At 49.0% G+C, this 27,736-nt stretch overlaps 1 protein-coding gene across 6 annotated transcripts in view; it reads right to left on the reverse strand.

Moving 5' to 3' along the window:
* FAM120B (family with sequence similarity 120 member B) overlaps positions 1–27,736 on the reverse strand; it is an 84,892-nt gene that overhangs the window by 16,368 nt on the left and 40,788 nt on the right. For 4 of the 6 annotated variants that reach the window (XM_082405373.1, XM_082405370.1, XM_082405375.1 and 1 more), the window contains 4 exons: positions 14,851–15,057; positions 13,312–13,420; positions 10,754–10,846; positions 4,936–4,987 (listed from right to left, as the gene is read on the reverse strand). In XM_082405373.1, the coding sequence (XP_082261499.1) occupies positions 4,947–4,987; positions 10,754–10,846; positions 13,312–13,420; positions 14,851–15,057 (450 nt within the window). In that variant the 3' untranslated portion in view covers positions 4,936–4,946. The remainder of the gene's footprint in view (positions 1–4,935; positions 4,988–10,753; positions 10,847–13,311; positions 13,421–14,850; positions 15,058–27,736) is intronic. The other 2 variants (XM_082405372.1, XM_082405374.1) reach the window with 2 other exon arrangements.

Consider the following 27,736-nt stretch of genomic DNA (forward strand, 5'->3'; position numbering starts at 1 on the left):
AAGAAATGTCTATTCAGTTCCTTTGCTCATTTTTCAATTGCGTTATCTGCTTTTTTGCTATTGAGTTATAAGGGTTCCTTATATAGCTTGCATATTAACACCTTATCATACATGGTTTGCAAATAGTTTCTCCTATTCTGTTGCCTTTTCATTTTTTCCATTATTTCCTCTGCTGTGCAGAAGCTTTTGTTTGATGTACTCCCACTTGTTTATTCTCACTTCTGTTGCCTGTGCTTTTGGTGTCATATCCAAAAACAATCACTGCCAAGATGAATGTCAAGATTATTCCCTATATTTTCTTCTAAGAGTTTTAAAATTTTAGGCCTTATATTTAAGTCCTTAATCCATTTTGAGTTGATTTTTGTGTATGGTGTAAGATAAGGGTCCAATTTCATTATTTTGCATGTGGATATCCAGTTTTCCCAACATCATTTATTAAAGAGACTATTTTTTCCCCTTGTGTATTCTTGGAGCTCTTGTCAAATATTAGTTGATCATGTATGAGGGTTTATTTCTGGGCTTCTCTATTCTGTTCTACTGACCTATATGTCTGCTTTTACACTGAAACTGTAGTTTTGGCTACTTTAGCTTTGTAATATAGTTTGAAATCAGGAAATGTGATTCTCCAAGCTTTATTCTTCTTTCTCAATACTGCTTTGGCAATTTGGGGTATCTTGTGGTTCCATGCAAATTTTAGGATTGTTTGTTCTAGTTTTGTAAAAATGCCATTGGAATTTTGGTAGGGATTGAACTGAATCTGTAAATCACTTTGGGTAGAATGGACATTTTAACAACATTAATTCTTCTAGTCCATGAACATGGGATATCTTTCCATTTATTTGTGTCCTCTTCAATTTCTTTCATCATTGTTTTATAGTTTTCAGTATACAGATCTTCCACCTCCTGGTTAAATTTATCTCTAAGTACTTTATTCTTTTTGATACTATTATAAATAGGATTGTTTTCTTAACTCCTTTTTTGGATACTCTGTTGTTAGTGTACAGAAATGCAACTGATTTTTGTATCTTGATTTTATATCCTACAACTTTACTAAATTCATTTATTAGTTATAACAGTTTTTTGGCAGAGTCTTTAAGAATTTCTACGTAAGAGATCATGACATCTGCAAACAGATTTTACCTCTTCCTTTCTGATGTAGATGTCTTTTATTTCTTTTTCTTGGCTAATTGCTCTGGCTAGAATTTCCAGCACTACGTTGAACAGAAGTAGTGAGAGTGGGCACCCTCGTCTTGTTCCCAGTCTTAGAGGAAAAGCTTTCAACCTTTCACCATTCATTATGTATGACGTTAGCTGTGGGTCTGTCATATGTGGCCTTTATTATGTTGAGGTACATTCCTTCTATACTTAATTTACTGAATGCTTTTTATCATGAAAGGATGTTAAAATATACATATGTAAATAAATATAAATGTATAAATGTAAATATATAAAGAAAATATTAACAAAACTAAAGGGAAAAACAGACAGCAATATAATAATAGTATAGGACTTCAATGCCCTGCTTTCAACAATGGGTAGATCATCCAGAAAGAAAATCAGTAACACTGAACTTGAACTACACTTTAGATCAGATGGACCTAACAGACATATACAGAACATTCCATCCAACAGCAGAATACACAGTATTCTCAGGTATAAACAGAACATTCTCCAGGACAGATCATATGTCAGTCCACAAAACAAGTCTTAAAAATTTAAGAAGACTGATATTACATCAAGTATATTTTCTGATAACAATGGTATGAAACTAGAAATCAATAAGAGGAGGAAAATTGGAAAATTCACAGATCTGTGGAAATTAACACATTCTTGAACAACCAGTAGGTCAAGGAAGAAATCAAAAAGAAAACCAAAAGGTATCTTCAGGCAAACAAAAATGAAAATACAACATACAAAAACTTAAGGGATGCAATAAAAGCTGTTCTAAGAGTGAAGTTATAGCAATAAACCCTTACATTAAAAAAAAGAAAAATATCAAATAAACAACATAACTTTACACTTCAAGGAACCAGGAAAAGAACACACTAAGCCCAAAGATAGGAAAAGGAAAGAAATAATAAAAGACTGGAGCAGAAATAAACGAAATAGAGATGAGAAATTCAATAAAAAAGATCTACGAAACTACATTGGTTTTTTGAAAGGATAAACAAAATGAACAGACCTTTAGGTAGACTAACCAAGAGAAAAAGAGAGATGACTCAAAAAAAATTACGAACGAGAGATGACACATAACTGACACTACAGATATACAAAGAATTGTATAAGTGTTCCTAGTAAGTGACTACTAGGAACAATTATACGATTAGATAACCTGGAAAAAAATGGATACATTCTTAGAAACCTACAACTTACCAAGAATGTATCATGATGAAATAGAAAATCCGAACAGACAAATCAGTAAGACGAGACTGTGAGTCAGTAATCAAAAACATCCCAACAAAAGCTTGGGACCAGATGGCTTCACTGGTGAATTCTACTAAACATTTAAAAAAGAATTAATGCCAACCCTTCTCAAACTCTTCCAAACAACGGAAGGGAAAGGAACACTTCCAAACTCATTTTACAAGGACAGCATCATCCTAATACTGAAACCAGACAAGGACACCATAAGAAAAGAAAATCACAGGCCAATATCCCTGATGAATACTGATGCAAAAATCTTCAACAAAGTATTAGCAAACTGAATTCAACAATACATTAAAAAGGTCGTATACCTTGATCAACTGGGATTTATTCCAGGGATGCAAGGACGGTTCAACATTCCCAAATCAATGTGATATACCACATTAACAAAATGAAGACTAAAAATCATATGATTATCTCAATAGATGCAGAAGAAGCAACTGACAAAATTCAACATCCTTTTTCTTCACAAAGATCCCAATATGTTGGATAGTAAAATGTCTTCCAAATAATCAAAGAAATGTGAAATTACATTTCATTATGAGTAATAAATACGTTGTTTTAGTTTCATTTTTAAACTGATATATGGAACTTTCATCAGAAGACTTAACTGCAGAGATAATTTATATAACAACATCAAGATTACAAAAAAATCACTGCACTGTATTTTCAAATTATACCAGCTCAATGGCTTACTTAAGCTTGCTAAAGGAACACCAATATTTTACTGACAAGTTACAATTTACTTATTATGAAGGGGGAAAATGACATTCATGGAAATCTACTATTTTAGTCTAAGGAATGAGAAATTTATTACAAAGTTACACAAATAAGCAGCAACGAAACAAAACTTCTAGAAGCAGCAGTGGTCTCAAATTAGCAAAAATGAAAGGAATAGAATGTTAAAATTTAGATAGGAAACATTCACATGAAAAAAAAGATCTATTTCCAAAGCTGGGAAATAAGGTTGTAGGTCCTACAAGACTGAATGAAAAGAGACTAGACATGCAGATGTCCTTAAGAAGGACCAGCAGGAAGTGGTGAGGATATTTCAAACGTAAGAGATATAAATGTATTAAAATGGCGGGAGACCATATCCCTTTTTGGTCAATACCAGATGGGATTCTAAAACAAGACAAAGTCCAGAGCTGTGCACACAGAGCCGTCAGCCAGGGGAAGCGTCAAGTGCAAGGATGCAAACGGGACTGTGATTCATTAGGGCTTCTTCTGTTCGTAACGACGTCAACTGAAGGGCACGTCCGACGAGCGCCAGTGAGCATGTCTGACAGTGCTGGGGCTCTCCCGAGTCGTGGCTGTGGCCCAGAAGGGGACTTGGTAGTCACAGCAGCTCCAGGCCAAAGGGAGACAGCTGCTAATGAAGGGCCTGTCTTCTAACCCCTAATCTAGATTTTTTTCTATCATCAAAATCTCAGGGGTTGAGTTCAGAACAATCTGGGGCTTAATATTTCAATTTTTGGATTATCTGAAAATTCCTCCATGAAAAGAATTTCTCTAAACTTGGATTCATTTAAGATATTTTTTAACAACAAGAGCCCTGCAGGGCTCACAGATAAAGGGCAACAAATGTACCACTCATTAGCGGCATCATAAATTAGGCTTCCTGCCTGATGCCTGATGTCTGCTGAGAACCCAGGTGTGTCTTCACAAGCACAGGCTCTGGGCTTGAGCCTAACCAATGCAAAATGAAAAGGATGACACAACAGAAGCAGACCCATGAGTCTCACGCTGTGTCAAGACTACGCAGTTACCTCTCCCACCAGGAAGGTGAGAAGGAAGCTGGTACCTCTTTCGCTATACAAACACTTCTGAGGACCAACAGAAGATATGGTTGGAAACTTTATTTTGATTAGAATTTATAATTAGAAAACAATTCCTGGAAAATGACATAGCTAGTAGACATCATGTCTTCAAAGACAAGATCATCTGGGAAACATCCTCACTATCTAGTGTTAAAGTTAGAAAAAGTGGGATATAATGAGATTCCCACTCATTAAAAGAAACTAACCATACCCACATCACAGATGAAGACACTGGAATGAAGATGTTAACAATGACCGTTTGGGGCCATGCAATCTGTTTGGGGCCATGGAATCAGGCACGATGTCTAAAAATAAGCCAACAAAGGCTTTCTTTATATGATACGAGGGAGAAGACTGACAAGGATGTTTTTCCTCTTTATGTGATGCTGGGTCTAGAAGCCACAGGTCAGCCTCTCCTCAGAGAAGACAGGCACTGTCTGATTACTTCACTCTGAAGGAGGGTGCTGGGTTTTATGGCCGGACTCTGCATCTTTTTCTGTGCACACTTTTTCTGAAGGAAGCAAACTCATCTTGAAACCAAGTTAACTTAGCTCCTTGTTGGGAGGTTTTAACATCTGAATTCTTTTGAAGTTTGGCACTTGATATGAAAGATGTATGTTATAAAGACAGATGTTTTACTTCAATCTTTGATAAAGCTGGTTTGTTCTAAAGATGTAAGTGGTGGACTTACCCAGAAGATGATTAATATCTTCTCCATTGGTCAGGGTCATACTGTCTACTTCCTGCACCAAATAAATATGAAAACAAAAAATAAGAATCAAATTTCTCTAAAATTCAAACAGAAAAAATGGCACATTTCTAAGTATGTATAAAAGCAACACCTGAGCTGTATTTGGGGCCAGAACTTCATTCTCTTTTCAGTTTTGGCCACCATAATTATTCCATTAAAGTAGGAAGCAATTAATTAAGAGGCAGCCCTGTGAGTGGAAGGAAGCAGTGTCAAACCTGCTCCCCTCAACTCCAGTTCCAACCGTCTGCACTGCGCCTGCACAGTGGCTGCTGCCAGTGAAGTCTGGAAATGGCCTTTCACGTGGAGACGGCTCGTGGGACGTTCTGCTGAGCGCAGAAAGCGCGAGTGTGGTTCCCTCCGCAGCAGAGCCCGGGGCTTCCTCGCCCTGCCCACGGGGCTGCTGCCCACGTTCCGCCGTGCTCACAGATGAGGGGCAGTCTTGTCCCCCACGCCCCCAGGAGGGTAGCAGGAGGTCACAGCAGTGGCCAGAATGAGGTTTCCAGGCCCCACCCTTGTTATCACAGATGATCGGTGGCAGCTTTACAACAGCCCAGGCCTCCTAAGAATTACCACAGAGAAGTGAAAATCTGAAGAAATCACAGGCAAATTTGTGGCTACTGACTGTGGAATTTAACACATCATTTCTCACCAACAGCATGGAAGAGGTTAAACCGTTCTCACTTTAGCTGCCGGCTAGCATTTTAAAAGTTCCGAAAGCTTTGATGGTCACCCCCTTAGTGAGTGGAGGTTCACACCTCTGCTGGTCCAGGGTCCCACCCCTAGCGCACTGGATCGCAGCCCAGAAAGGTCTCACAGGCTTGTGATTCTCACCTCTCTCTGCCGCCCGGGCCCAAATGGAACGGCTTGCCTCTCATCAGGCCAGGGGGCGGCCGTGGGAAACCTCCCAACTTCTGGGCAGTAACTGAATACTCTCATTTTGAGGCATTCTTAGTTCTTCACCAATAGGAAGAATTTTGCCTGTTAACTCTGCCCTGGAAATAGGGACAACTTTCTGCTTGGACTACCTTAGTATCTCCAAAAAATACTAAAACAGGAGTTCAAAAGTAGACAAAACCCAGCAAAAAATGTGCTGGCCAAGTGAAGGTGACATAATTCAATCATAGCATAAACTGAAATAGTGGATTACCTAACCTAAAAAAACATATTCCTGTCCCAATGAAAGACTTTATGTATACATATGTGTGTATGTGTGTGTGTGTGTGTGTGTGTACGAAACAGATTCTATATGGAAACATCTGCAATTAGGAAACATACGTGCACGGCAGTAACATTTTTTGAGCACTCTCCATGTCAGGCAGCATGCAAGTGTACACACTCCGGCCGTTTATATGTGTCCTGTCGGAACTTCCACCATCCCACTCCTAAATTCCGAAGTCTGATACCAACTCAGCGCTCACCACCTCAATTTGCCTCTGACCTGAGGCCTCCCAGAGGAAGTTTTTCAGCCCCAGCCCTCTGGCACTAGCACCCCTTGACTTTGGTGTGGCTACTGTGGCCCCGACAGAGCAGGGGTTTCCTTCAAAGACCCCTTATCAAACGTATGCACTGGGTCTACAGGGAAAACAGCCCCAAGGCACCGGCACCAGCTCGGGAACCACCGACGCCTGAAAGATGAGTCGCAGCTGCACCTCTGGCCTCATTCCCTGAGTCGATGGTTCCGTAAGTCCACGTATCGACCTGGGTCCTGTGACCTGCACTTGAGGTTTGGTAGTGAGACCTGTGGGGCCCAGAGCTCAGGTCACTGGCAGAGGGGGAAGAAGGGGAGAGACAGCACGTTTCCCCGGGGGCCTCTGCTCTGCCAACGTGCCTGAAGCCCGAGACCAGGCGGGAAGACTCAGCAGACACGCACAGGCCTCACTGGCACGCGTCCTTGACCCCTCTCATCAGCCCAAGGTGGTGGCAACACCCGGCCTTGCGCTCCTGCAGGTGACAACCTTCCACCCTCCTTCCCCAGGCCCAACCACTTCCTTGAATCATTCCTCCCAGCACCTTAAATCCCGCCAGACCAACGAGGAGCCCCTCGTTCTCCAGTCACCAGCTGCCTGCCAGCCCTCTGGCCCAGTCCCACTGGGACACTGTCACCCCCCAGCCTCCCAAAGGCCCTCAGCGTCCGGGTGTCCCCGTCCTTCTGCACTGACCTGCTCGCTCTCAGGCTTGCGTCCGTCCACTGCTCTCTTCACCAACACCACTCAGCCTGACCTCAACCTGCACAGGGCCCGTCCACACACGTAGGATACGTGAACACGGGCAGCACCTGGGCCTCCGCACGACCAGCAGGGCTCCGGCCGCTCCCCAGGGGGCCAGCTGTCAAGTTACGTGGGGTCTCAAGAGGAAGATTCCTCCCCAGTAGGGAACCAGGGCCGATGGTGAATACCTATGCTTCCGCCCTAAGGAAAGTCACTCTGTTTTTCTAATTTGCACAAGGAGAAATTGCCAGACACTACTCCTGTCTGCCAACAGAATTTGAAGAAACCTCTTTGTTTACAGTAGATCCAAGGAAAACTGTTTCTCCTTCTTCAATGTGAACATGCTCCTGAAATTTCTGCCATCACAAGGAAGTAAGGACGAAGCCAGCATTCACGACCTTTTCTCCTTGGCCCTTGGCCGGCAACCAGAGGAAACTCTGACCAGGTTGAGGGCAACGCCCTGGATAGGACTTGGTGTTTAAGCAACGGCTTCTGGTCTTGTGGTCAAGTGATGGCTGAACTCACACAGGCCAAGCCTGCACAGTCAAGCTTTGCTTTGTTTCCTTCCTTTATTTTATTTTTAAAAAACAGCTTTAACTGAGGTATAATTGACTTTGTTTGCTTTTTAATAGAAAAACAACTCTAATAAAACAGATCAACGTAAAAATATTAAGAGAAACGCTAGAGTTAACACCAGGAGAGTAACAAGATCTAAGAAAGGACAACGGTAAGGGCCACCGGAGGCCGAGTCCATCGATACTTTCTCTCCAGCCCTCACCACAGCCTGCAGGAAGACCCCGGCCCCAGGTCAGAGGTCAGGGAACAACCCCAGGGGATCTGTGATTTGCTCAGGCTAGGCCTCTGGCAGGTGGTGGACCCAGGTTTCGAGACAGCTTCTGCCTGTCTGGACCCAAGTGAAGTAAGAAAAGAAAGTCTGTAGCGTGTACTATTCTACAGGCTTCAAACTCAAGGATGCACCAGGCCCAACGCCACCCGGCGTGGGGCAACACGAGGCCTGCACCTGATGGTGCGTCCCAAGGACACAGGTCTGCCTCTTATGCACTCTGCAGGGCCACTGTCCCAGCGTGAAAACGCAGCAGCAAAGGACCTCGGGGCTCAGAGCTAGAAGGACACTAGGGATACCTGGGCCGGACACCTGATGATGAGGCCTGGGGGTGGTGGAGGAGCCGTTCGAGATGGCACGCCCTCTAGAGGACGGCCTGGTGTCGGCCAAGTGCTCCCCCGCAGGTGCCCAAGGTCACGGCCTCTTCCGCCCGGTGCCCGTCTCAACCTGCAGCCTCCCACCCTCGCTCTCCTGACCCATGAGGCCCAGCAGGAGGGAGAGGGCACAGGCCTGAGCCAAAGGGGCGAGAGAAGGTGGCCGTTCACAGCACACCAGGCCCCGATGGGGAGCGCAGGGTGGTGGGGGGAAGGGAGACGGCCGGAGAGGCGCTGGCAGGGGCCTGTCTCCTGGCTTTGGGAGCGGACTCTGGAGGGAGGGCTGACCCTGGCCACGCCGGGCCAGGCAGCTAAATATGGCCCCCAGCTCCCCCGCCCTCCACGCTCTCCTGGGGGCCTGACTCCAGGGGGACCAGCGTCGCACTCGTATCTGGAATGGGGGATCGGGCCCCCACCCGGCTCCAAGCCCACCACACACCTCGAGGCCCCAGGGCCAGCACCGAGACCCAAACCCAGCGAGAACCGCACGGCGTTTCCTCCCTGCTCCGCACTGAAGGCCGTGGGCTCTGGGCACGTGGGTGACAGTCTGCTGACTGACCGCCGCCCCTCCTGGCATCACCCTGCTCAGGACACCAAGGGCGTCTTGTCCGGCCCTCACGAGGGGAGAGCGCGGCCGGGGAAGGCCGCTCCTGCCCCTCCACGGCTGCGGGCCCTGCTGTGGCCTCCTGCGCACGTCCCTGCCCCTCTCCTCAGACCCCTCGTGTAACCCAGCAGGTGGCGGGGGGGGTGAGCCCCGCCTTGTTCCTTCCAGGCCTCCGCATATCTGTCCAGGTTCCTCCTTCTCTCAGGAACACCTTCCCCCTGGTTCCCCTGAGGAAGGCCCATCATTCTCAAGAGTCAGAAGCTGAAATTCGGCCTGTTTCCAAGCAGTCCCACCGCCCAGCTAGAGGGGGATGGGGCTGACGGATGAGTGCCACCGGCAGCGTGTCCCTGTGCACTATGCGGGTGTGACGGGTGGACAGCCCCCCACGGGCCCCAGCCCGGTGTCTGGGGGGCTGAGCCCTCAGCCCTGAGTCCACAGCACTGCTATCGCCTTCTGATTCCAGGGCGTACACAGACCTGCCTATGGTTTTCTGGGTTGCCCTGTCTGCGATTTAGTCAACCTCAGCACCTTCTCACTGTGAGGTCACAGAAAGGAGGTATCTTCCCTGCTCAGTGACACGGCGCTACGCGATCGCTCAGATGACTCAGCTGGCACTGGGGCGAAGTAACCCCGTCCCAACAATGGACCAGGGATTCTAAGAAGATGGAACGTTACTCACTTTGTTCAACCAGCCCACCTGGAAGCTTCAGGTGACAGTGGGTGGCGTCACTTGTGAGGGCAGAGACTGCAGGTGAAGTGAGCTCAAAGGAACAGCTGCAGCCACTGCGAGTCTAACCCTGGGAAGCTTTCCTCTCCCCTCAGGTATGGGCATTTCAGAAACAGTCATCATAAACTTTGGCCTCACGGAACCGTACAACCGACTCCTAACATTAGGTAAGCGCAGATCCTACCAAGAACCAGCGGGAAGAGCTCAGCCCCCCACAGGCCACCGCGGGACGAGCGGTCCACACACAGCCTGACGCAGAGTCCACGTGGCCACATCTCCACGACGACCGGCAATGGCCGCTCACAGAAACGATGTCTGGTTAAAGACAAAGACCTCTGTGCGGGGCAACCTGTAAAATCTCCACACATTTCAGAGGTTGCAGAAGTGACAGAAAAAATAAAGGTGTGTTTGTATTTGGAAGGATAAAATTATAAATCTTAGGTAATTCAAAAGTCTATACAGCTTGGCTCTCAAAACTGTAAGGGATTTGAATTTAAATACCAATGTGAGGTTTTCTGTGTATTTAAAATGTACATTACAACGTACTAAATTCATCTTTATGCGTTCAAACCAGGTATCTGTATTACACACATAAGAAGCAAAGGATTCATCTTACTTCCCAGATCACACCGTTAAGGCTCTTATGTATAAAAACCAAGTCATAGAACATAAGAAAATGCTTCTACTGGTAGAATGCTACTGTTTGTGTTCTTATTTTATTAGAAGGATGTATGTATATGTAGCCTTTACAAGAGCCTTCCTTTGAGTAAATTACCAAAAACTGGGTCTTGAACAGATGAATAAATTGATAGAAAATGAATAAAGCGGTGAGCAGAGGCAGGCTAGCACCGAGCACGGCAATTACGTCTCTACTTCACTAGGCAAAGCAATTAGATCTATCAGTACATTTATCTGTTTATTTACTTGTAAATATACAACCTATTTCCAAAACAGCTGCGAGGCAGTCTCCGGAACACTGCCGCCACCCCGCCGGCCTCTTACCTGGCCCCTGGTCCCTCCAGTGCTGTCCTTGGCCAGACCGGCTGTACCCAGAGCTCGTCCTGTGGGCGCTGGGTCCCTGTCGGCCCCTCCGCCCTGTGGGGACACGTGATCAGCACGTCAGCAGCTACCAGACGCTGAACTCCAAATGGCAGTCGTGTTTAAGAGTAGAGCAAGGTGACCCTGGACTGGCAGCTGCCAAACTTCTGACATCCTTACCATCACAGGGAAAGCCCCTGAAAAATGCAGATGCTAGGGCCACGGCACTACGGCCGGGTTGGGTCAGGGCTGCACTTAAACCTGTTCCCAGGAGAGTCTGTGTGGGGGACGAGCAGGCTATCTTGTCAGGTCCCTCAAAGCAGGGCAGTAAGTTCTCCTTTCTGCCTCCCCGGGCAGCGGCCCTGGGCAGTGGCCACAGGCCCAGGCCTGCACTGCTGGCCACCAGCACGTGGGGCTCTGGGACACGGTGGGCCTGACCAGGCCGCCCTCTCCTCCCAATCCCCCTCAAACTTCATCGGCACGCAATCAGCTCACTCTAAATTCTTCTCCTAAATTCCTAAACCCTGGCGCCTTCTGTTTGTCTCTACTAGAATTCAGTACTAGCAAGTCTAAGTACATATTTAAATGTGATTCTACACACTACCTTGGTACCTCACGCTATTCCATAGAGAAAGGAGGCCAAGCCTGCCCGGTACCAGCCACAGGGGCGAACCAGCGCTCTGAGGACACGGGCAGGCGGCTGCGTGCTGGTCCAGCCCCGCGACCCCCGCCCTCCATGCACACTCTTGCCAGCCGAGGACAGGGAGCGGCCTGAAAGGCACCGGGGCAAGTGCCCACGCACCAGCTCGTCCCAGGAGGAGGCGACAGCGGCTGGGGGCAGGTGACCGAAGGACGCCGGGCTGGGGCCAAGGGGCTGGGCTCTGCCACTGAGAGCCTGTGCGGTGCTGGCGAGCCACCGGGGCCCAGGGGAGTAAACCACAGAATATCAGGCTGTATTGTGAAGAAAATGACGACATCGAGGACAGAAAAAAGGAGCAGTTTCCAAATCACGTAAATTGACTCATGATTATCTGCTGAAACCGTTTCTTCCATAATCTGGAGTAACTCGACAGGATCACCCAGGTCTGCCATCTTACGGACACTTCACCAGAAAGAGATCACAGAGTTTCCTGTCTGTATTAGGAGCGACTGTACTGCAGCATTAAACTCTGTGAAACCACAGGCTGTCTTAGGGCTTTCAAGAAAACTTGTCACACATACGGTCCTCTTAAGCCCGAGTGTCGGACTCTGAAATGCAGAAAGAGGTTCAGGCATCCAAATCCCAGTGACCACTGCAGCTGACAGAGCCTGCATCCTGCCATCTGCATGTCTGCAGCCAGCCTGTCACTGCTCTGCTAACAGTCTCACTAGTGACGGGAATCCTGGTACGGCGCTCACAGGGCAGACGGCCTGAGTGACGTGCTGCCAACAGATGTGGGGAACAGGGGACACAGAGAGAACGCTGCCTCTTTCTTCTGCAAGGAATAAACTCTTGCTTTGGGGTCTCAAATGCTGCCTATCTCCAGGCAGCTGGAGAAAGGTAAAGGACGGAGAGGGGGCGAGGCCAGGAGGGACTCTGTCACTATTGGGAGTAGGGAGGGGCCGGAAGCCCCTTTGCACAGCCCCGACTGGCGGGAGCTGGACGCGACCTGAGGCCTCACTGACCTCATGGCACAAAGTCTCTCGGAGTGAAACGTGCCGGGCTGGTGTGAGAACCCAAGACAGTCTGGGGGGGTAGGAATTTGGCGTAATTCTCCATTCCATCGAGAAAAAATGGGGCTGCTACAGTTACAGGTATAGATCCTACCCAAACGAGGACATGAGAACATGACTAAAATGAACTCAACACAATAAGCTACTGAACAAGATGTCCGACTTCACTGATAAACAAAGAGGCACCCAATCAAGGAGACAGGCTTTTTCATCTATCAAATTAGTCAGAAAAACAAACTTTTAAGTGGTGTCAAGAATGCATGAAACAGAAACTCTTAATCCCACTGGTGAAGGTGTGAAGTGACCATGTGTTTTTAGAAAACAAGTCGGCAACATTTATCTAAAATCCAATTACGTTTGGATCTATAATTCTGTGAACAACGGAACTCTATCCTAAGGAAACAACACACAGAAAAGCATCAAGTATAATGAGAAAAAACGGAAGCTCGAGGCGGGGGGCTGCGACGCAAAGGCAGCGCGTGTGGCGGTGGGGATTCTGTTCAAGGGGAGCCTGACCACCGTGGCCGAGACCGTGCTGGGAGTCAAGTGCCGGGAGGACAGGGCACACGAGCGTGCAGGGTATCATCATCATGAGACTGAAACACAGGAAAACATCTGTCAGCCCCAGAGTGTCCTTAACTCTCAGCACATGAACCCTCTGAAAACTCCCTCCTAAGGGGACCAGAACTTAAACCGCACAGCAGCACACTATCATCTTAATTTTGTTTCTTCTTCCAATTTTAGCAGCCTCTCCTTGCAGCTGCACGTGGCAGTGGGGCCCCTCCAAGGACCGAGAGGCTGGGGCCCACCTGAGTGGTGTGAACGCCAGTGCCGCCGGCTGACGATGGGTCTGTCCTCCTTCATGCAGGCCTTGCACACGACTGACTTCAGGGCATGGAGTCGGGTGAGCCGGGACCTCTGCAAACAGACCAGATGGGGCGGAGCAGCGTCAGACACAGGCAGGCACTCGGGAGACGCGACCACGTGAGTGAAACTACACGGTATACTGCGCCCAAGGACGCTGCAGCGGCGTGGGCGAGCATGGCTGCAGTTTCCCTTCCATGCTGCAACTCAGCAAGACGCTCTTAGAAACTGATCTTCTCCTGCGTGCCCTGGAAAGGCGACAGTGGCAGCTACACCTTCTCTGTCCTCTGTAGGTTATACAGGCATTTCCAAAAGGGCCCTCAAGTTCCACTGTGACATCTATGGCCCTAACACACCATCATACCTAAAACATCCATGCCGGTAATGTGTTATCACTTCAGCTCCTCCTGGTTGTAAGACTGTAAGTGGAAACAGCAAGGCCACAGACAACGAATCGACATGTGACCTTCCCTTCCAGCCTCATCTGTACTATTGCATATTCGATCCTGTCTGCCCTAACTTGTTTTAAAGCAGTGAGTGTGAACCTGTAATCATTTTGTACTTGGTCAAGACATTAGGAAGGAAAGGAGGGAGGGGTCCGTGATGGGTGATGTGCAGGCCATGAGCCTGGCCTACTGCTACCTTTCACTGATTCGGTACTAAAGCCACACTTACAGGACATTTTTGTCAGTGCTCTGCTTTCGTTGACTGTACAGAATTTTGGCTGCTTCTAAATTCTGAACACTTACATTCCTATGACACCCTGGATTGTGTCTGTGTGTGAAGCGGCACTGCCGACACGTCAATAATGTTTTCCATCTGATGTGAAGGCGTGGAGCGCTGTCCTGTCACAGGCCAGTCCGCTCTCGCTGATCACAGGGTCCCGTGGGTATTAACACACGTTCCAAATGAGCTTGGCCGAGGCCCGACTTGGAAATCTTCCAGGACCCGTGTAGCAGTTGTACTTACAAAGCGAGAACAGCAGCCAATGACCCCAACTAAACTGTCAGCCTTCAGGGAATATTTTCAAGTAACAAATCATCACCGCTCCTATCGAATTAGTCTGATGTCTGCGGAGGCAGCTCTGCAGGGAATGTGCATTCTTAATTCAAAAAGGGGAAAGGAGTGAAAGCACTCGAAAATTTAAAATGTGCAGGACTGGGTGGGACGCTGCTCGCCTGCCTCCTCACAGGTTCTGGCAGAAGCTTCAGCAACGCTGACCCTGAGGCCTGAGGCACAGCCACAACGGAGGAGGCCACCGGCACCAGCAGCCGCACTGTTTTCTGGGTCAGTTTCAAAGCCTGGGACCTGCGGCTCCTCAGAGTGGATTTCTGGGGTCTGATCCTAAAGTACAGTGACCGTGAGGACAGACAGTGCCGCTGACCCTTTTGACCGCCAGCCAAGGACTCTGAGTTTTCATGATGCATTTGAGCAACTGATTTCAAACCTACTTTTTCTAAACATAAAGAAAACTGTGAACTCACGTTTTGTTCCACAAGCGCCTCTGCTGTGTACCCTTTCTCAGACTGCAGGTACTTCTGATGAAACAGCTTCCCGTCGAACAAATTCCAGGGCATGAAGTCCGACGTCTTCCAGGGGAAGCCGCAGGCACTGTTGACCAGCACCAGGGTGGTGAGGCCGCGGACCAGGAGGGTACCCAGCTGCACGGCCCTGGGGTCGACGTGGTCGAGCTGTGGAGACACGACGCACAGAGAAGGTGAGGAGGCGCCACTCGTGCAGAGAACCAGAGCCGCTGCGCCCTCGGGGTGCGACCTGCTCTGCACACAGACACCCTTGGAGCTGCAAAGGCCAAAGTTCTGACCTGCCAGGAAGGTGACAGGATCGCAGCCTCGGGCCTACTGGGAAACTTTCTTTAAAAGCAAAGGCAAAGGAAGAGAAGCCAAGACAGGGTCATTTTAGACACTGATGAGTCACTGCATTTTTAAAAATCACACTGAGTTCTGTGAACAGTATTAGATATGTTTTACATGAATGTCTATCATTTAAGAATAAAATGGCTTATTACTGCATAGGGTTGATGGTCTGTTACTTCTTACAAATTAAGGTCACACCCATACAAAATATTTATTCTGTTGTCAAACCTCCTTCCTGTTCTTGGACACAGCAGGGGCTCCGCTTGGTGAGAACCTGCAGAGACACCCTTCACCTTCAATCGCTCGTGTTTCTGGAATTTGTGGCCTGTGCTGACCACACACAGTGAACCGACAGCCAGCAACTGTCCACGGGGTTTCGTTAAAAAGGGAAGTTCAACTCAGTCTGTCAGCATCGGGTGGATCTGTGCTGCTCAAAGTAAACAGCAGCGATTTTAAATGTCATTATGAATCTCACATAGTTTATAAAATTGAAGTAAACCAGGAAAAGGGACAGATGTTCATGCCCTTTCTAAGTCAGGTCTCACCTCCCTTATTGAGAGAAGCGTGGTCGTGACCCTCAGGTCTCCCTGCCCGCGCCCTCACCAGGCCATCCGCCCCTCGCCGTCGTCAGCACCTTCCACCGTCTCCCTGTTCTCCATCGCCGAGCCCTTGCCCTGTGCACCCACGCACACGGGGTCCTGTCTGTCTAGAGCCGCACTGTCCACACCAGCAGCTGGGGCCCGGGGCGAGGTTTGAATTTAAGTGCAGTAAGATCAAATGCTCCATTTCTCAGAGGCACCACCCTACTTCAAGTGCTCGGGGGCCCGAGTGGCAGTGTCAGTCGGCACCTTCCCGCCTGCCCAGCGCTGGACCCTCTCCACCGCCCGCGTCCCCTCTTCGCAAAGCGCCCAGCCCCGAGGCTGCACTGCAGGCCGCACGGGTCAGGGCAGGTCTCAACCCCAGGTCAGTGCACCCACCACGGCTGCTCAAGGTCAGGTGAACTGACGCAGAGGGTGCGTATTTTCTGAGTATTGGGGGCAGTTCTCGAATGAAGCACATTTTCCCCTAATGGAGTCAGTTTCTGTTCATCTCTTCGACACCTGTCTGTCTGTTTTAAAGTAAATTTTAAATGAAGTACACGACTCCGCAAAGCACAGATCCTATGTGCGCCATTTGAATTTTCAAACAAACCAGGCAACCAACACCTGGGCCACGAAGCAAATGTCACCAGGGCCACAGAAGCCCCCCTGCCCCTGCCTGTCACACCCACTGTCCCCAGAGGTAGCGCTAACCGACTCCTCAAAGCAGGAACGGGCCTGCTCGCCAGCGAGCTTACGGAACCGGCTCCGGCAGTGAAGCGCACACACGGTCCCCGGCCTCCCCGGGCTGACGGAACCGGCTCCGGCAGCGAAGCGCACACACGGTCCCCGGCCTCCCCGGGCTGACGGAACCGGCTCCGGCAGTGAAGCGCACACACGGTCCCCGGCCTCCCCGGGCTGGCGCTGCTGGGGTTTCCCCAGGCCGTCCGCCCCTCCGTGCTGTCGCACGCCGCTATATGCGGGGCTCACTGGGGATGCTCCGAGCCTGCAAACCACTCTGCGGACAACGGGCCTCTTCAAACAGTGAGCCTTTTTCCAGCCCAGGAGCGCATCCTGCCGGCAATGCTTTATGGTTGCCAGTGTGGAGACTTTGCCCAACTGTTGATTCTTCCTAAGTATTTCATATTTCTTCTTTGATGTTAGTGTAAACACAAAAAACGTGGGGGTTATTTTCACTTGTTATTGCTTCTGTAGAATATACCTGGATAGTATATGTTGACTCTGCACCAGCCCCTGTTAAATTTGCTTAGTAATTCTAATGGTTGCCCTGTAGATCTGGATTTTCCATATACACAATCACGCCACCTGTCGATAATGATAGTTTTATTCTTTTCTTCCAGTGTAAGGGAAGCGGTGAAAGAAGGCACCCCTGACTCACTCCCACCAGAGTGGAAAAACTTCCACTGTTTTACCATCAGGTCTGACTTCTGTTGTAGATACTCTTTATTGGATTAAGGAAGTTCCCTTCCAGTCCTGGTCTGCTGAGACTTTTTACGACAAACAAACAAGTACTGAATTCCACCGAATACTTTCTCTGCATCATGCGTGGTACTAACGAAGGGAATCACACCTGTTTTCAAATGTTAAACCAAGTCTGTATTCCAAAAATAAACTGTTGGTTGTGTTGAAAGAGCAGAAGATTTTCACAGGCTGCAGAATCAAAATCTGAGGCTCTGAGGTTATCTTCCAGCAACAGAGAAAGTCACACAGCAACTCTTCTTCTTCCCCAAAGAATTGGAATTTAGGGAACAAGTCAGTGTGGCAGAAGGCTGACCCTGAATCCGGACTCAGAGTCGCTGGTGAGCATGGACTAATTCCACGTGGCTAAGGTATGGCCTTACCAATAAGAGTCATACATAGAAGTGGCCCGTATTTTGGAAATAGGATTTAAGGCGCTTTGGAATGAAGACAAGGGGGAGCTGAGCCCTGGGCGCTTCCTGCTGAGGCGATGGAGCGTCTAATGGGGACACAGAGACCAGAAAAACCAGCTCTAACGCTGCAAAGCCTCACAGTAAATATTTAACAGTAAACAGCTCAACTGTGTGGTGTTTATATGCTAAGGTATTAGCAGTTATGTATACATGGAGGCCAAAACCCCCAAGTCAGCTGATGCCCTGTTTCAGGCATTGCTTCACCAGAGCGACTGTCCTAAAACTAGGTGGAAATCCAGACACGGCGAGGAGAGCACTGCAGACTCGTTACCACTCGCCAGAAAACAAAACAAAAGCAAACTTTGAGTTTCTCTGGTCTGAAAGGCCGGTTGGACTCAGGAGGTTCTGCCCCTAAGCTCTCTGTGGCTACAGTCAGGCACAACTGTACAACACAAGCCCAAGGAGGCCGCCTGAACCCTGCTGGGCAGGCGCACGAGGAACAGAGGGGCTGGTCCGGCTTTTCCTAACATCCGGCTGCCACTCAGCCCTCCCGAGTCAGACAGGGGTCCCGCGGCTTCCGTGAGAGCTCGTTAAAGATGGTTTCTGAGGGCAGAGACCACCCAAAACAGGGCCAACCGTCTGCTGAGATCCTCCCCTGGAGGCTTCTCATGTTGCACTGGGTAACTTACCTGTCCCTTCTCTTAATACTTTTCATTCTCAAAAGAAACCTTTTATTTGCTGAAGGACGCTGTCAGGGACACCCACCTAAGCGAGTCATACTGCGACCCCCAGACTCTCCGCCTCCAACAGGGTTGGCACAGGGCTCGAATCCAATACTGACGCTCCCCCGTAGCCCAGCAGCTTCCCCAACTTTACCTTCCAAACCTCCCACCTCTGTCCAGTGCTCCCCCCTGCCGTGAAACGAGACGTGATGCTGCTCAGGGGCCGGGGGCAGGAGGTCGGGGGGCCGAAGGCCGGGGGGCAGGAGGCCGGGGGCTGGGGGCCGGGGGGCCGGGGGCCGGCACCTACACGTCAACCGCACAACCACGCGCCAGGTGCCAGAGTCAGCTCAAACCCCCAGGACGGGGAGAGACGCGAGCCAACAGGCAGGTGTGTGAACACGCAGGAGACAGGGAGCCAAGCACGTGACTCGTGATGAGTGCGTGGGGGGAGAAGACGGGAACCGGAGGAGCAGGGCTCTGCGTCTGTACGGCGGGCGCGGACACTACCTGGGAGGCCCTGGAGAGCCACTCACCTTTAAGCGGAGGCTAACGCGACCGCACCTGTCTGACACACAGATAAGCCTGTGAGAACACAGCAGGGGCAAGCGTGTCAGGCGGGTCACTGCAGGAGGGCTGTCCACACAGTGGGTACTTTAAAAATAGCTGCTGGATTTACATGTAAATAAGTGACATGTGAAGGCTGCGTGGGGAAACCTACCATCTTCTGATCCTACCTTAGAGGGTAAAAGAAATCAGAGGCAGGGTACCATTTAACAAGGCACCCAGCAGTAGTGCATCCAGAAACCTCTTCTTTCTCAGGACGCACAGGGGCAGGGCTGGGTTCTGGCGAACACAGGGTCACCATGAGAGACAACAGGTGCTGCCCCGAGGGGAACATCGAGGCCTGCGTGGGCAGTCATTACACGGCTCCTGCCCTCAGCAAGCGAGATAAAAATTCCACTTCTCCTGTACACTTCCTTATCCAATGTTGTTTTTACACCACATCTTTAATCCAGGCAAAAGTAAACTGTGTTGAGATGCACCACTAGAAGTTAAATGGACACTTGCAAGGAACAAAAGGGGAAGAGAGTAAAATGAAGTAAGTGAGAAACTGGCAAGGGCTGCCTGTCATAGGATTGGGCCAGCTGCAGCACCCTGTAACATCACTAAAATACCCACAATACCCAGTGGAACAACTGCAGGTTTTCTGCACTCACCACACATAGAAACAAAATCTCCACCCGGCCAAAGTCAGTGGCTTTCTCAGGCATGCTGGGTCCGGCAGGACTGATAGGCCTGCCAACCGTAACTTTCTGATCTGCAGCCCCCGAAGGTGCAGGGCATGAGGAGACAGCCTCTGAACACACATGTAACTTCCAACTTCATCCTGACCTCCACCTAAGGTTCAGAATGGATGACCACAGATAACAAACAGGAAAAACAATTTCTACTAGAGTGCTTTCTGGCTCACAGAAAGGACCCAAGAACAGAGGAAAGAAGAGAACATGCAGCTTGGTCTGAAGTCAAGTTTTCCTTCACGAAAAACTATGTGACAGAGGAAACACCCGTGGGAGCAGCACAGCCCACGTACGGCTGGCAGGGTGAAGCCTGCTTTTCCCACAGTGTTACCACCCGCACTGTCCACTCCAGACCGCCTCCTCGGTCCTGACCCCTCTCCAGACTCAGAGCCACCTGCACACATGCAGACGTCCTATGGCGTCCAAGCTGGACTCACCTCCCCCGCCCCGCCACCTCCTCTCAGGCAGCTCTTGCAGCCTTGAGCGATCCAGTCAGAAGGAAGGCGCTCCAGGGTCCACGACCACCATGAGGTCTGCCATTATGTTTACAAGTACAAAGCCGCAGACAGGGTCCAGGACTGAAAGAATGGTAAAAGGCTAATGTTTACAAAAAATGTAGTAAGGTAATTCTAACCATAATTCCACCCTTCTTCCCATTCTTCCTTGAGGCCTTCAGTCACCTAAGACTTTGTGCCATCAATACATGGGGACAGGAAAGGGTAAAACTGCCAAGTTCCGACCTCTGGCTTTCAAAAGCCTCACCCCCGGAGAACCTGAAAGACCTCCGAGGTGCCCAGGTGTGAAGAGCCTGGGCACGAGGAAGCGGCAGGCGCGGGGCAGGAAGGGGAGGGGCCTCGGGTGCGTGGAGCTCAGGGCCCGCAGGGGGACCGCCAGGCAGCCAGCGAGCTCCGCCTCTGGTAGGTGGGCTCTGGGGAAGAAGCCCTGTGCAAGGTGTCTGAGCTTTGCTGCCCAGCTGGCGTGGGAGGTGAGCAGGCTCGGGGGCAGCGGGGCGGGGGAGCCCGGCCCCCACTGGTAGAGCGAGTGGGCACAGTGTCTCGGGGGTGCCCACCTGCTCAACCGCGGGATACATACCACAACCAACGGGATGGGGTTTGTAAAAGAAATCACATTGCTGTAGAAACAGAAAGGTGAAACTGACATTACATCTGAGGTCCGTTTCTGCTGTAGAAAAACACATTTTATGTGAAAGGCTCTTATTCGTGAAGATAAAAAGGACATCTACCAACACCACAGCGGTTTATACAAACATTAAGCAAATGGACAATTATTTGAGTGCATACGACACACAAGGGGGCTCCATGGAAGTTATAAACACTCGGCCTGCCCCTTACTCTGCCCCAGGAAGGATGTATTTCAATTCATTTGAACAAATACTAGCTGAGTACCTGCTAAGTTACTCAGAAGCATAGGTACCAGAGAATACACAAAGATGCATAAAGCGGAGTCCCCACTCCTGAAGAAGCCACAAGCCAAGGAGTTTAAGAACAGTCTGAATGACATGAGAAAGGGGACATGTATCCAAGAGCAGCGTTACAGCAAGAGACCCTCGCTGAGAAAAGGAAGAACATGGTTCTGAAGTAGATCCTGCAACACTGGAAACGGGATCACACAGCACCTGTGTAATTGCCCCAAACAGGTAACCAGGAGTAACTACAGGTATTTATGTGTTATTAGCAAGTACAGGTAACCAGGAGTAACTACAGGTATTTATGTGTTATTAGCAAGTACAGGTAACCAGGGGTAACTACAGGTATTTATGTGTTATTAGCAAGTACAGGTAACCAGGGGTAACTACAGGTATTTGCAGAAGGAAAGAAGTCACCTTGGTAGTGAGCGCTGGGTCTTGGTGGGCATGGAAAGCTGGGGTCTGTGGAGGGCCTGCTTCATGGGGGCTGGTCTGCAAGACAGGCACCAGGGCAGACAGAATCAGAGGGCCTGGAAGGCCAGCCTACTTGGAAAAGTGCAGATTCTGAGCGTCAAAATCTTTAATCTACCCTGGGGTATGAGTGGCCTGGAAAGGGGAGAACAGAAGCTAGAGACAGTTTCAAAGCCAGAGGGGTGAAGTCTTAATACCTGAATGTAGTAAGAAGCAGTAAGAAGTTGTAACATCTGCTTATGATTCAAGACAAAAACAGGAGAGGGACGACAACCCAAATGTGAACAGCTCAGATTCTAAAGTTGGGCAGCCAGGCATGCACACACGGACCCCCCTCTGACCCTGAGCGTCCGTGCCCACCAACCAGCTCTCAGGTTCACGCCGAGGGCTGCTGGCCAGCTGTCTGGGAAGGGCAGAGAGCATCTATCGCAACCACCCGGTTTTGCAGCTGTGATGTGAACGCGTCCGCAGACAACGTGTGAGAGACTGAGCGTGGCTGTGTCGGGGGCGGGCGTGGGGCGGGAGGGGCGGCGGGCTGGGTTTGGCCCTCCCTTGCTCTCTCCTGCCCGAGTGCACACCCTGGGTGTCTGGTGGGGAAGAGATCGACCCTTCTGAACCGTTACGGGCCCGGAGGGCAGGCCAAGATCTCTCCCGACTCTCAAGGAGGCGTCCCACCTGCTCCGTTGCTGCCCTCACACCCACACGTCTTCACTTAACAAGGGCCCCCAGCCCCCTCCCAGGGGCACAGCCATTCTCCCCGGGCTCCTCTCGCCCGGAGAACCTGTCTGAGCACTGCAGACGGACTCGGGGAGGAGCTGGGACCAGCCCTCACGGCCAGTTCCCTCAAGGGCTCGTCAGCCGCGTTCCCCACTGCCCACCTTGTGGTCTCTTCACAACGCTCGTGCTCACCCGGAGAGACCGCATCTTCTGGACCAAGTAACCAGGACCTGTACTGTGATACAAAACACGTGAGACTGGGACTGCTGCCACCGCTGGGCACCGGGCCTTCTGGACTCTGGGTTCCAGGCACCCTGAGCGCTCTCACTAACCTCTCTTCCCTCCCAAAGTCACTCAACAATATTCTGCCTGGGAAAAGCATTTGAAAGTCATAAGCATGCCAGAGAGAATAAAAATGAGGAAAATATGGAAACCAGGTTTCCTACCCATTTCTTTGCCATCTTGTTTATCTAATTTAATCTGTCTGGAGCACTCATCTCCTATGTTTACATATCAACTTTAAAAAGCCTACTAAAACTTTCAATAGATTCTATTTCTACTATTCACTCATTCATCCGATTTTGAGCTGCCTAACAATGAAAGCATTTTTCTAAATCTCTGAATGTACTTTTACACAGTCCTGTGTTTCTGTGGCTGTTTCAGTGATTTAATCAGCAAAGCATACTATTTTGATGTGCTGTAAGAATGTGATCTCAATACGTCCTCAAAGCACTTTGATTTTTGCCTATGGGACTTAAAGTGATTTAGAAAGTGAGGATTTATCAGCCAGGGCAATATTTCGTAGAGATCTCTCGACGAAGACGTCTACACCTGCTTTTCACACACGCTGCGTTTGCTCCCCACTTGAGAGGTGCATGGCTGCTGGGGGGGGTGACGCGACGCTGGGGAACCCACGTGGAAAAGGAGCTGTGGCCTCTCGATGTGGCTCAGCCCAAGACGCAGGGCTCTGACTGAACTGCCTGTGGCCCCGAGCACTCAGCGCCAAGGCACAGCACTGCCTTCAATACGAAATGTGCTGAGCGCTGGACCTTCGCCCAGCACCCGACAGGAGGCAGAGAGGACCCAGCCGTGGACCAGCCCCGATCGTCACGTGTCCGGTAAATCTTGAAACACCCTCACCGGGGCGATGAGATGCTATGCTCACAGCAGACCCCTTGCTAATGTGGTACAGCTCGAATTTCAGAACAGAAATTTCCTTTCCACTAACTCTTAGCTCTTTTCCTTTTAATTCCCCAATCAAAAATGACCAAGAGGGCTTCCCTGGTGGTGCAGTGGTTGAGAATCTGCCTGCCAATGCAAGGGACACGGGTTTGAGCCCTGGTCTGGGAAGATTCCACATGCTGCGGAGCAACTAGGCCCGTGAGCCACAACTACTGAGCCTGCACGTCTGGAGCCTGTGCTCCGCAACAACAGAGGCCGCGATAGTGAGAGGCCCGCGCACCGCGATGAAGAGTGGCCCCCGCTTGCCGCAACTAGAGAAAGCCCTCGCACAGAAACGAAGACCCAACACAGCCAAAAATAAATAAATAAATAAAAGTGAAATTCTTAAAAAAAAAAAAAATGACCAAGAACTTTCCAAGGAGCCCTGGTAGTGCCAGGAAAGGTGCCAGCCTGTAAGCTAGGCTTCGGGGTGGCTCAGATAGGTCTCCCCGAGCGCCAGGGGTGGGAGAGGTGAGCCTGGAATGTTCCAGCAGTTGAGGGCCTCCCCCTGGAAGGAGATGGTTTATGGTTTTGTTGGTTTCAGGGACCCAATGCAGCGGAGAGGAACTGACAGGCAAAGAAAGCCCCAGTGCCTCTTTGGCTCATTCCAAAAGAAGAGAGTGAAAGCAAATTTAAACCACGGAGCACCCTGGGGCGGAGCAAAGAGGCTCTGAGAGCACGCAGTCTGGCTGGGACGCCAGGCCTGGGCTCCGCTTGGCTCAGTGACAGTAAGCTTCATAGAGGACTTTACACAACACTCTGGGCACGTGCCCAAGTCTGACAAACCCCTGGGGGTGAGCAAGGCAGCTACGTGCACCCCTTTTACATTCCTGGACAGGCACCCAGGGCGCCCAAGTTAGAGGTACTGCTCACAGGACACAGCAGGAGCCAGGGTTGCTGAGGCCCAGGGCTCCTCCCACCACCGCCCGATGGGCAGCAGCCAGGAAAGGACGGGGGCAAGTGACCACAGGAACACACACATCATGACATGTGACACCTTACCTGTGAGGACTCTCTGGCTGAGGCATCCCTGTCTTAAACGATACAGACAGAAGAATCTAAGAATCCACCCTCCCCCTTTCAAGTCGCTTACGGCGGGGGACTTCACGAGTTACTTATTCGCTATACAATTCAGAATATTACTTAACTGACTCTCCCTGCTAGCCATGCACCTGCATCTCTATCTATACGCATGCACGTGTGTTCACATGGGCTGTACAAACCAAGTATGAAAGGACCACGTGAGCAGACCCCGTCCTCTAGAGCTGTAGGCTGAACGCACACGTGGGCAGTTATGACGCTGACAGGAAAACTAGCAAGTACATACCCCGCATTCAGAGAGGACAGAGCAGCGACTGGAGACGGACTGACAGACGGACGGCCTGGCCCCACCGCGCTCTCAGCACCCAGGAGACCAGTGTCCTTGGTCACTGCCTTCCCTGCTTTTTACAAAGCCTGTCTTTTTTTTTTTTAATGCCAAGTAATACTGTTTTTCTTCTTTCTTTTTTTATATTACTGCAGATTAAGGGTTCCTGTATGCTTTGATTTCATATATAGCAGACTTCTATGTCTGTAAATGAATGTGTGTACAGTATATTTATAAAAAATGTGATATAATCTTTACAAATATAGTCTAATCACCTGGATTTTTAATAAACATGTAAATACGCATATCATTTAAAAGCTATACTTGGGCCGCTGGGGCAAGAAAAATAATGCTGGGTAAAAAACTAAGAGAGTATTTTAAAAATTCCCCATGAGCAACGGTGAGCAGGAAGGCCAGGCCCAGTGGCCATGTGGCCCCTTTGCTCCTGTAGAGACCGGGGTCTGGACCAGGGGCTCCTCAGAGTCAGAGCCGAGTCGAAACCTCTCGGCGGGTTAAACACTTCCCACGGTGGCTCTGGCGTCACGTGTGGAGAGCACATGCCAGCCGGTCACGGGACTCAGAGGAACTGGTGGGGAGTGACGGCCGCGCACCTGGCGTGTCTGGACGCGGCAGTCCGAGCGCGGTGCTCCTGCAGGGCCCCTTCCCGAAGGCCTCCCTCCTCCTAGGAACGGGCATTTCTCACAAAAAAGGGCAGAGGCAAGAACAGAGGCTGGGTGTCAGGAGCCCTGATTCTACCTTGGCTCTACCAGTAACAGATGGGTGGGACCACACATCCGTGTTGACAAAGACCCCACAGCCCTGCGCCCTGACCTGGCAGCAAGCAGTGTGGAGTCCCCTTTATTCTACAAAAGAGGCAAGTTAGGTTCTGCTGTACATTCATGAGAACATGTTCCAGGTCACAGAGCTCGCCAGGGACATGGCCCCAGATCGCTCTGCTGCCCACAGGGCCTCAAGTTTCCCCACCTGAACAACAAAACAGGATCCAGCATGACCTCCAGCTTCCTTTCTCCCCCTGCCTGGCTGTTTGGTTTTCTTAGGAGGGAAGAGGATAGCAGGTGAGGGCCCAGCTCTGGTGCGAGTGGCCAAGCAGCTGCTGAGGGGACGGGCAGGCTGATGGCAGCAAGAGAGGAGACCAGAAGGAAGGCCATGTGGCTGCGGCTACAGCCTTGTATTAAGAATTAGTACTAATACCTCAACATTAACTCTTTAAAATTTTATTTTGCAAACAGAGGAACAGCTAACAGCTATTCATACTCAAGAGTAAAAGGTTGAAAGCATTTCCTCTAAGGTCAGGAACAAGGCTGCTTTTATTCAACACAGTCCTGGAAGTCTTAGAGCAATTAGGCAGAAAAAGAAATACAAGGCATCCAGACCAGAAAGGAAGAAGTCAAGCTGTCACCATTTGTGATATAATACCACATGATATTATATGTAGAAAACGCTAAAGACCCCACCAAAAAACTGTTACAACTAATTGAATTCAGTGAGGTTGCAGGATACAAAATCAACACATAGAAATCTGTTGCATTTCTATACAGTAATAGCAAACTATCAGAAAGAGAAATTAAGAAAACAATCCCATTTACAATTGCATCAAAAAGAATAAAATACCTAGGAATAAATTTAACCAAGGACGTGAAAGGCCTGTACAATAAAAACTATAACACACTAACGAAAGAAATTAAAGATAACACAAATGGAAAGATATACCATGCTCATGGATTGGAAGAATGAATATTGTTAAAATGACCATACTACCCAAGGCAATCTAGATTCCATGCAATCCAATCAAAATACCAATGGCATTTTTCACAGAAATAGGACAATCCTAAAATTTGTATGGAACAAAAGACCCCAAATAGCCAAAGCCATCTTGAGAAAGAAGAACAAAGCTGGAGGCATAACAATCCCTGACTTCAGACTGTATCTCAAAGCTACAGTAAACAAAACAGATAGTACTGGCACAAAAACAGACACAAAGATCAACAGAACGGAATAGAGAGCCCAGAAAAAAATCCATACATAAGTGGTCAAGAAAGGAGCCAAGGATATACCATGGGGAAAGGACAGTCTCTACAAGTGATATTGGGAAAACTGGACAGTAACATACAAAACAATGAAACTGTATCTACACCATACACAAAGATCAACTCAAAATGGATTAACGACTTGAACATAAGAGCAGAAACAATAAAACTCCTAGAAAGAAACATAGGCAGTAAGCTCCTTGACATCAGTCTTGGCAATGACTTTTTTGGATTTGACACCCAAAGCACAGGCAGCAAAGGCAAAAATAAACAAGTGAGAATACAGTAAACTAAAATGTTTCTGCAGATTAAAAGATATAAACTACTATGTATAAAATAAATAAGCTACACAGATATATTGTACAACACAGGGAATAAAATCAATATTTTATAATAACTATAAAAACTATAAATGGAGTATAACCTTTAAAATTGTGAATCATTGTATTGTATACCTGTAACATATACTATTGTACATCAACTATACCTCAATTAAAAAAAAAAAAAGAAAAGAAAAGAAGGGGAAAAAAAAAGGAAAAAAAGCTTCTGCACAGCAAAGGAAACCATGAACAAAATGAAAAGGTAACCTACTGAATGGGATAAATTATTTGCAAATCATATATCTGACAAGGGGTTAATATTCAAAATATATAAATAACTCATACAACTCAACAGCAAAAAAACAAAACAATCTGATTAAAAAATGGGCAGAAGATCTGAATAGACATTTTTCCAAAGAACACATACAGATGGCCAA

This window comes from Balaenoptera borealis, assembly GCF_965194805.1.
Source record: "Balaenoptera borealis genome assembly, chromosome: 9".
Lineage (NCBI taxonomy): Eukaryota > Metazoa > Chordata > Mammalia > Artiodactyla > Balaenopteridae > Balaenoptera > Balaenoptera borealis.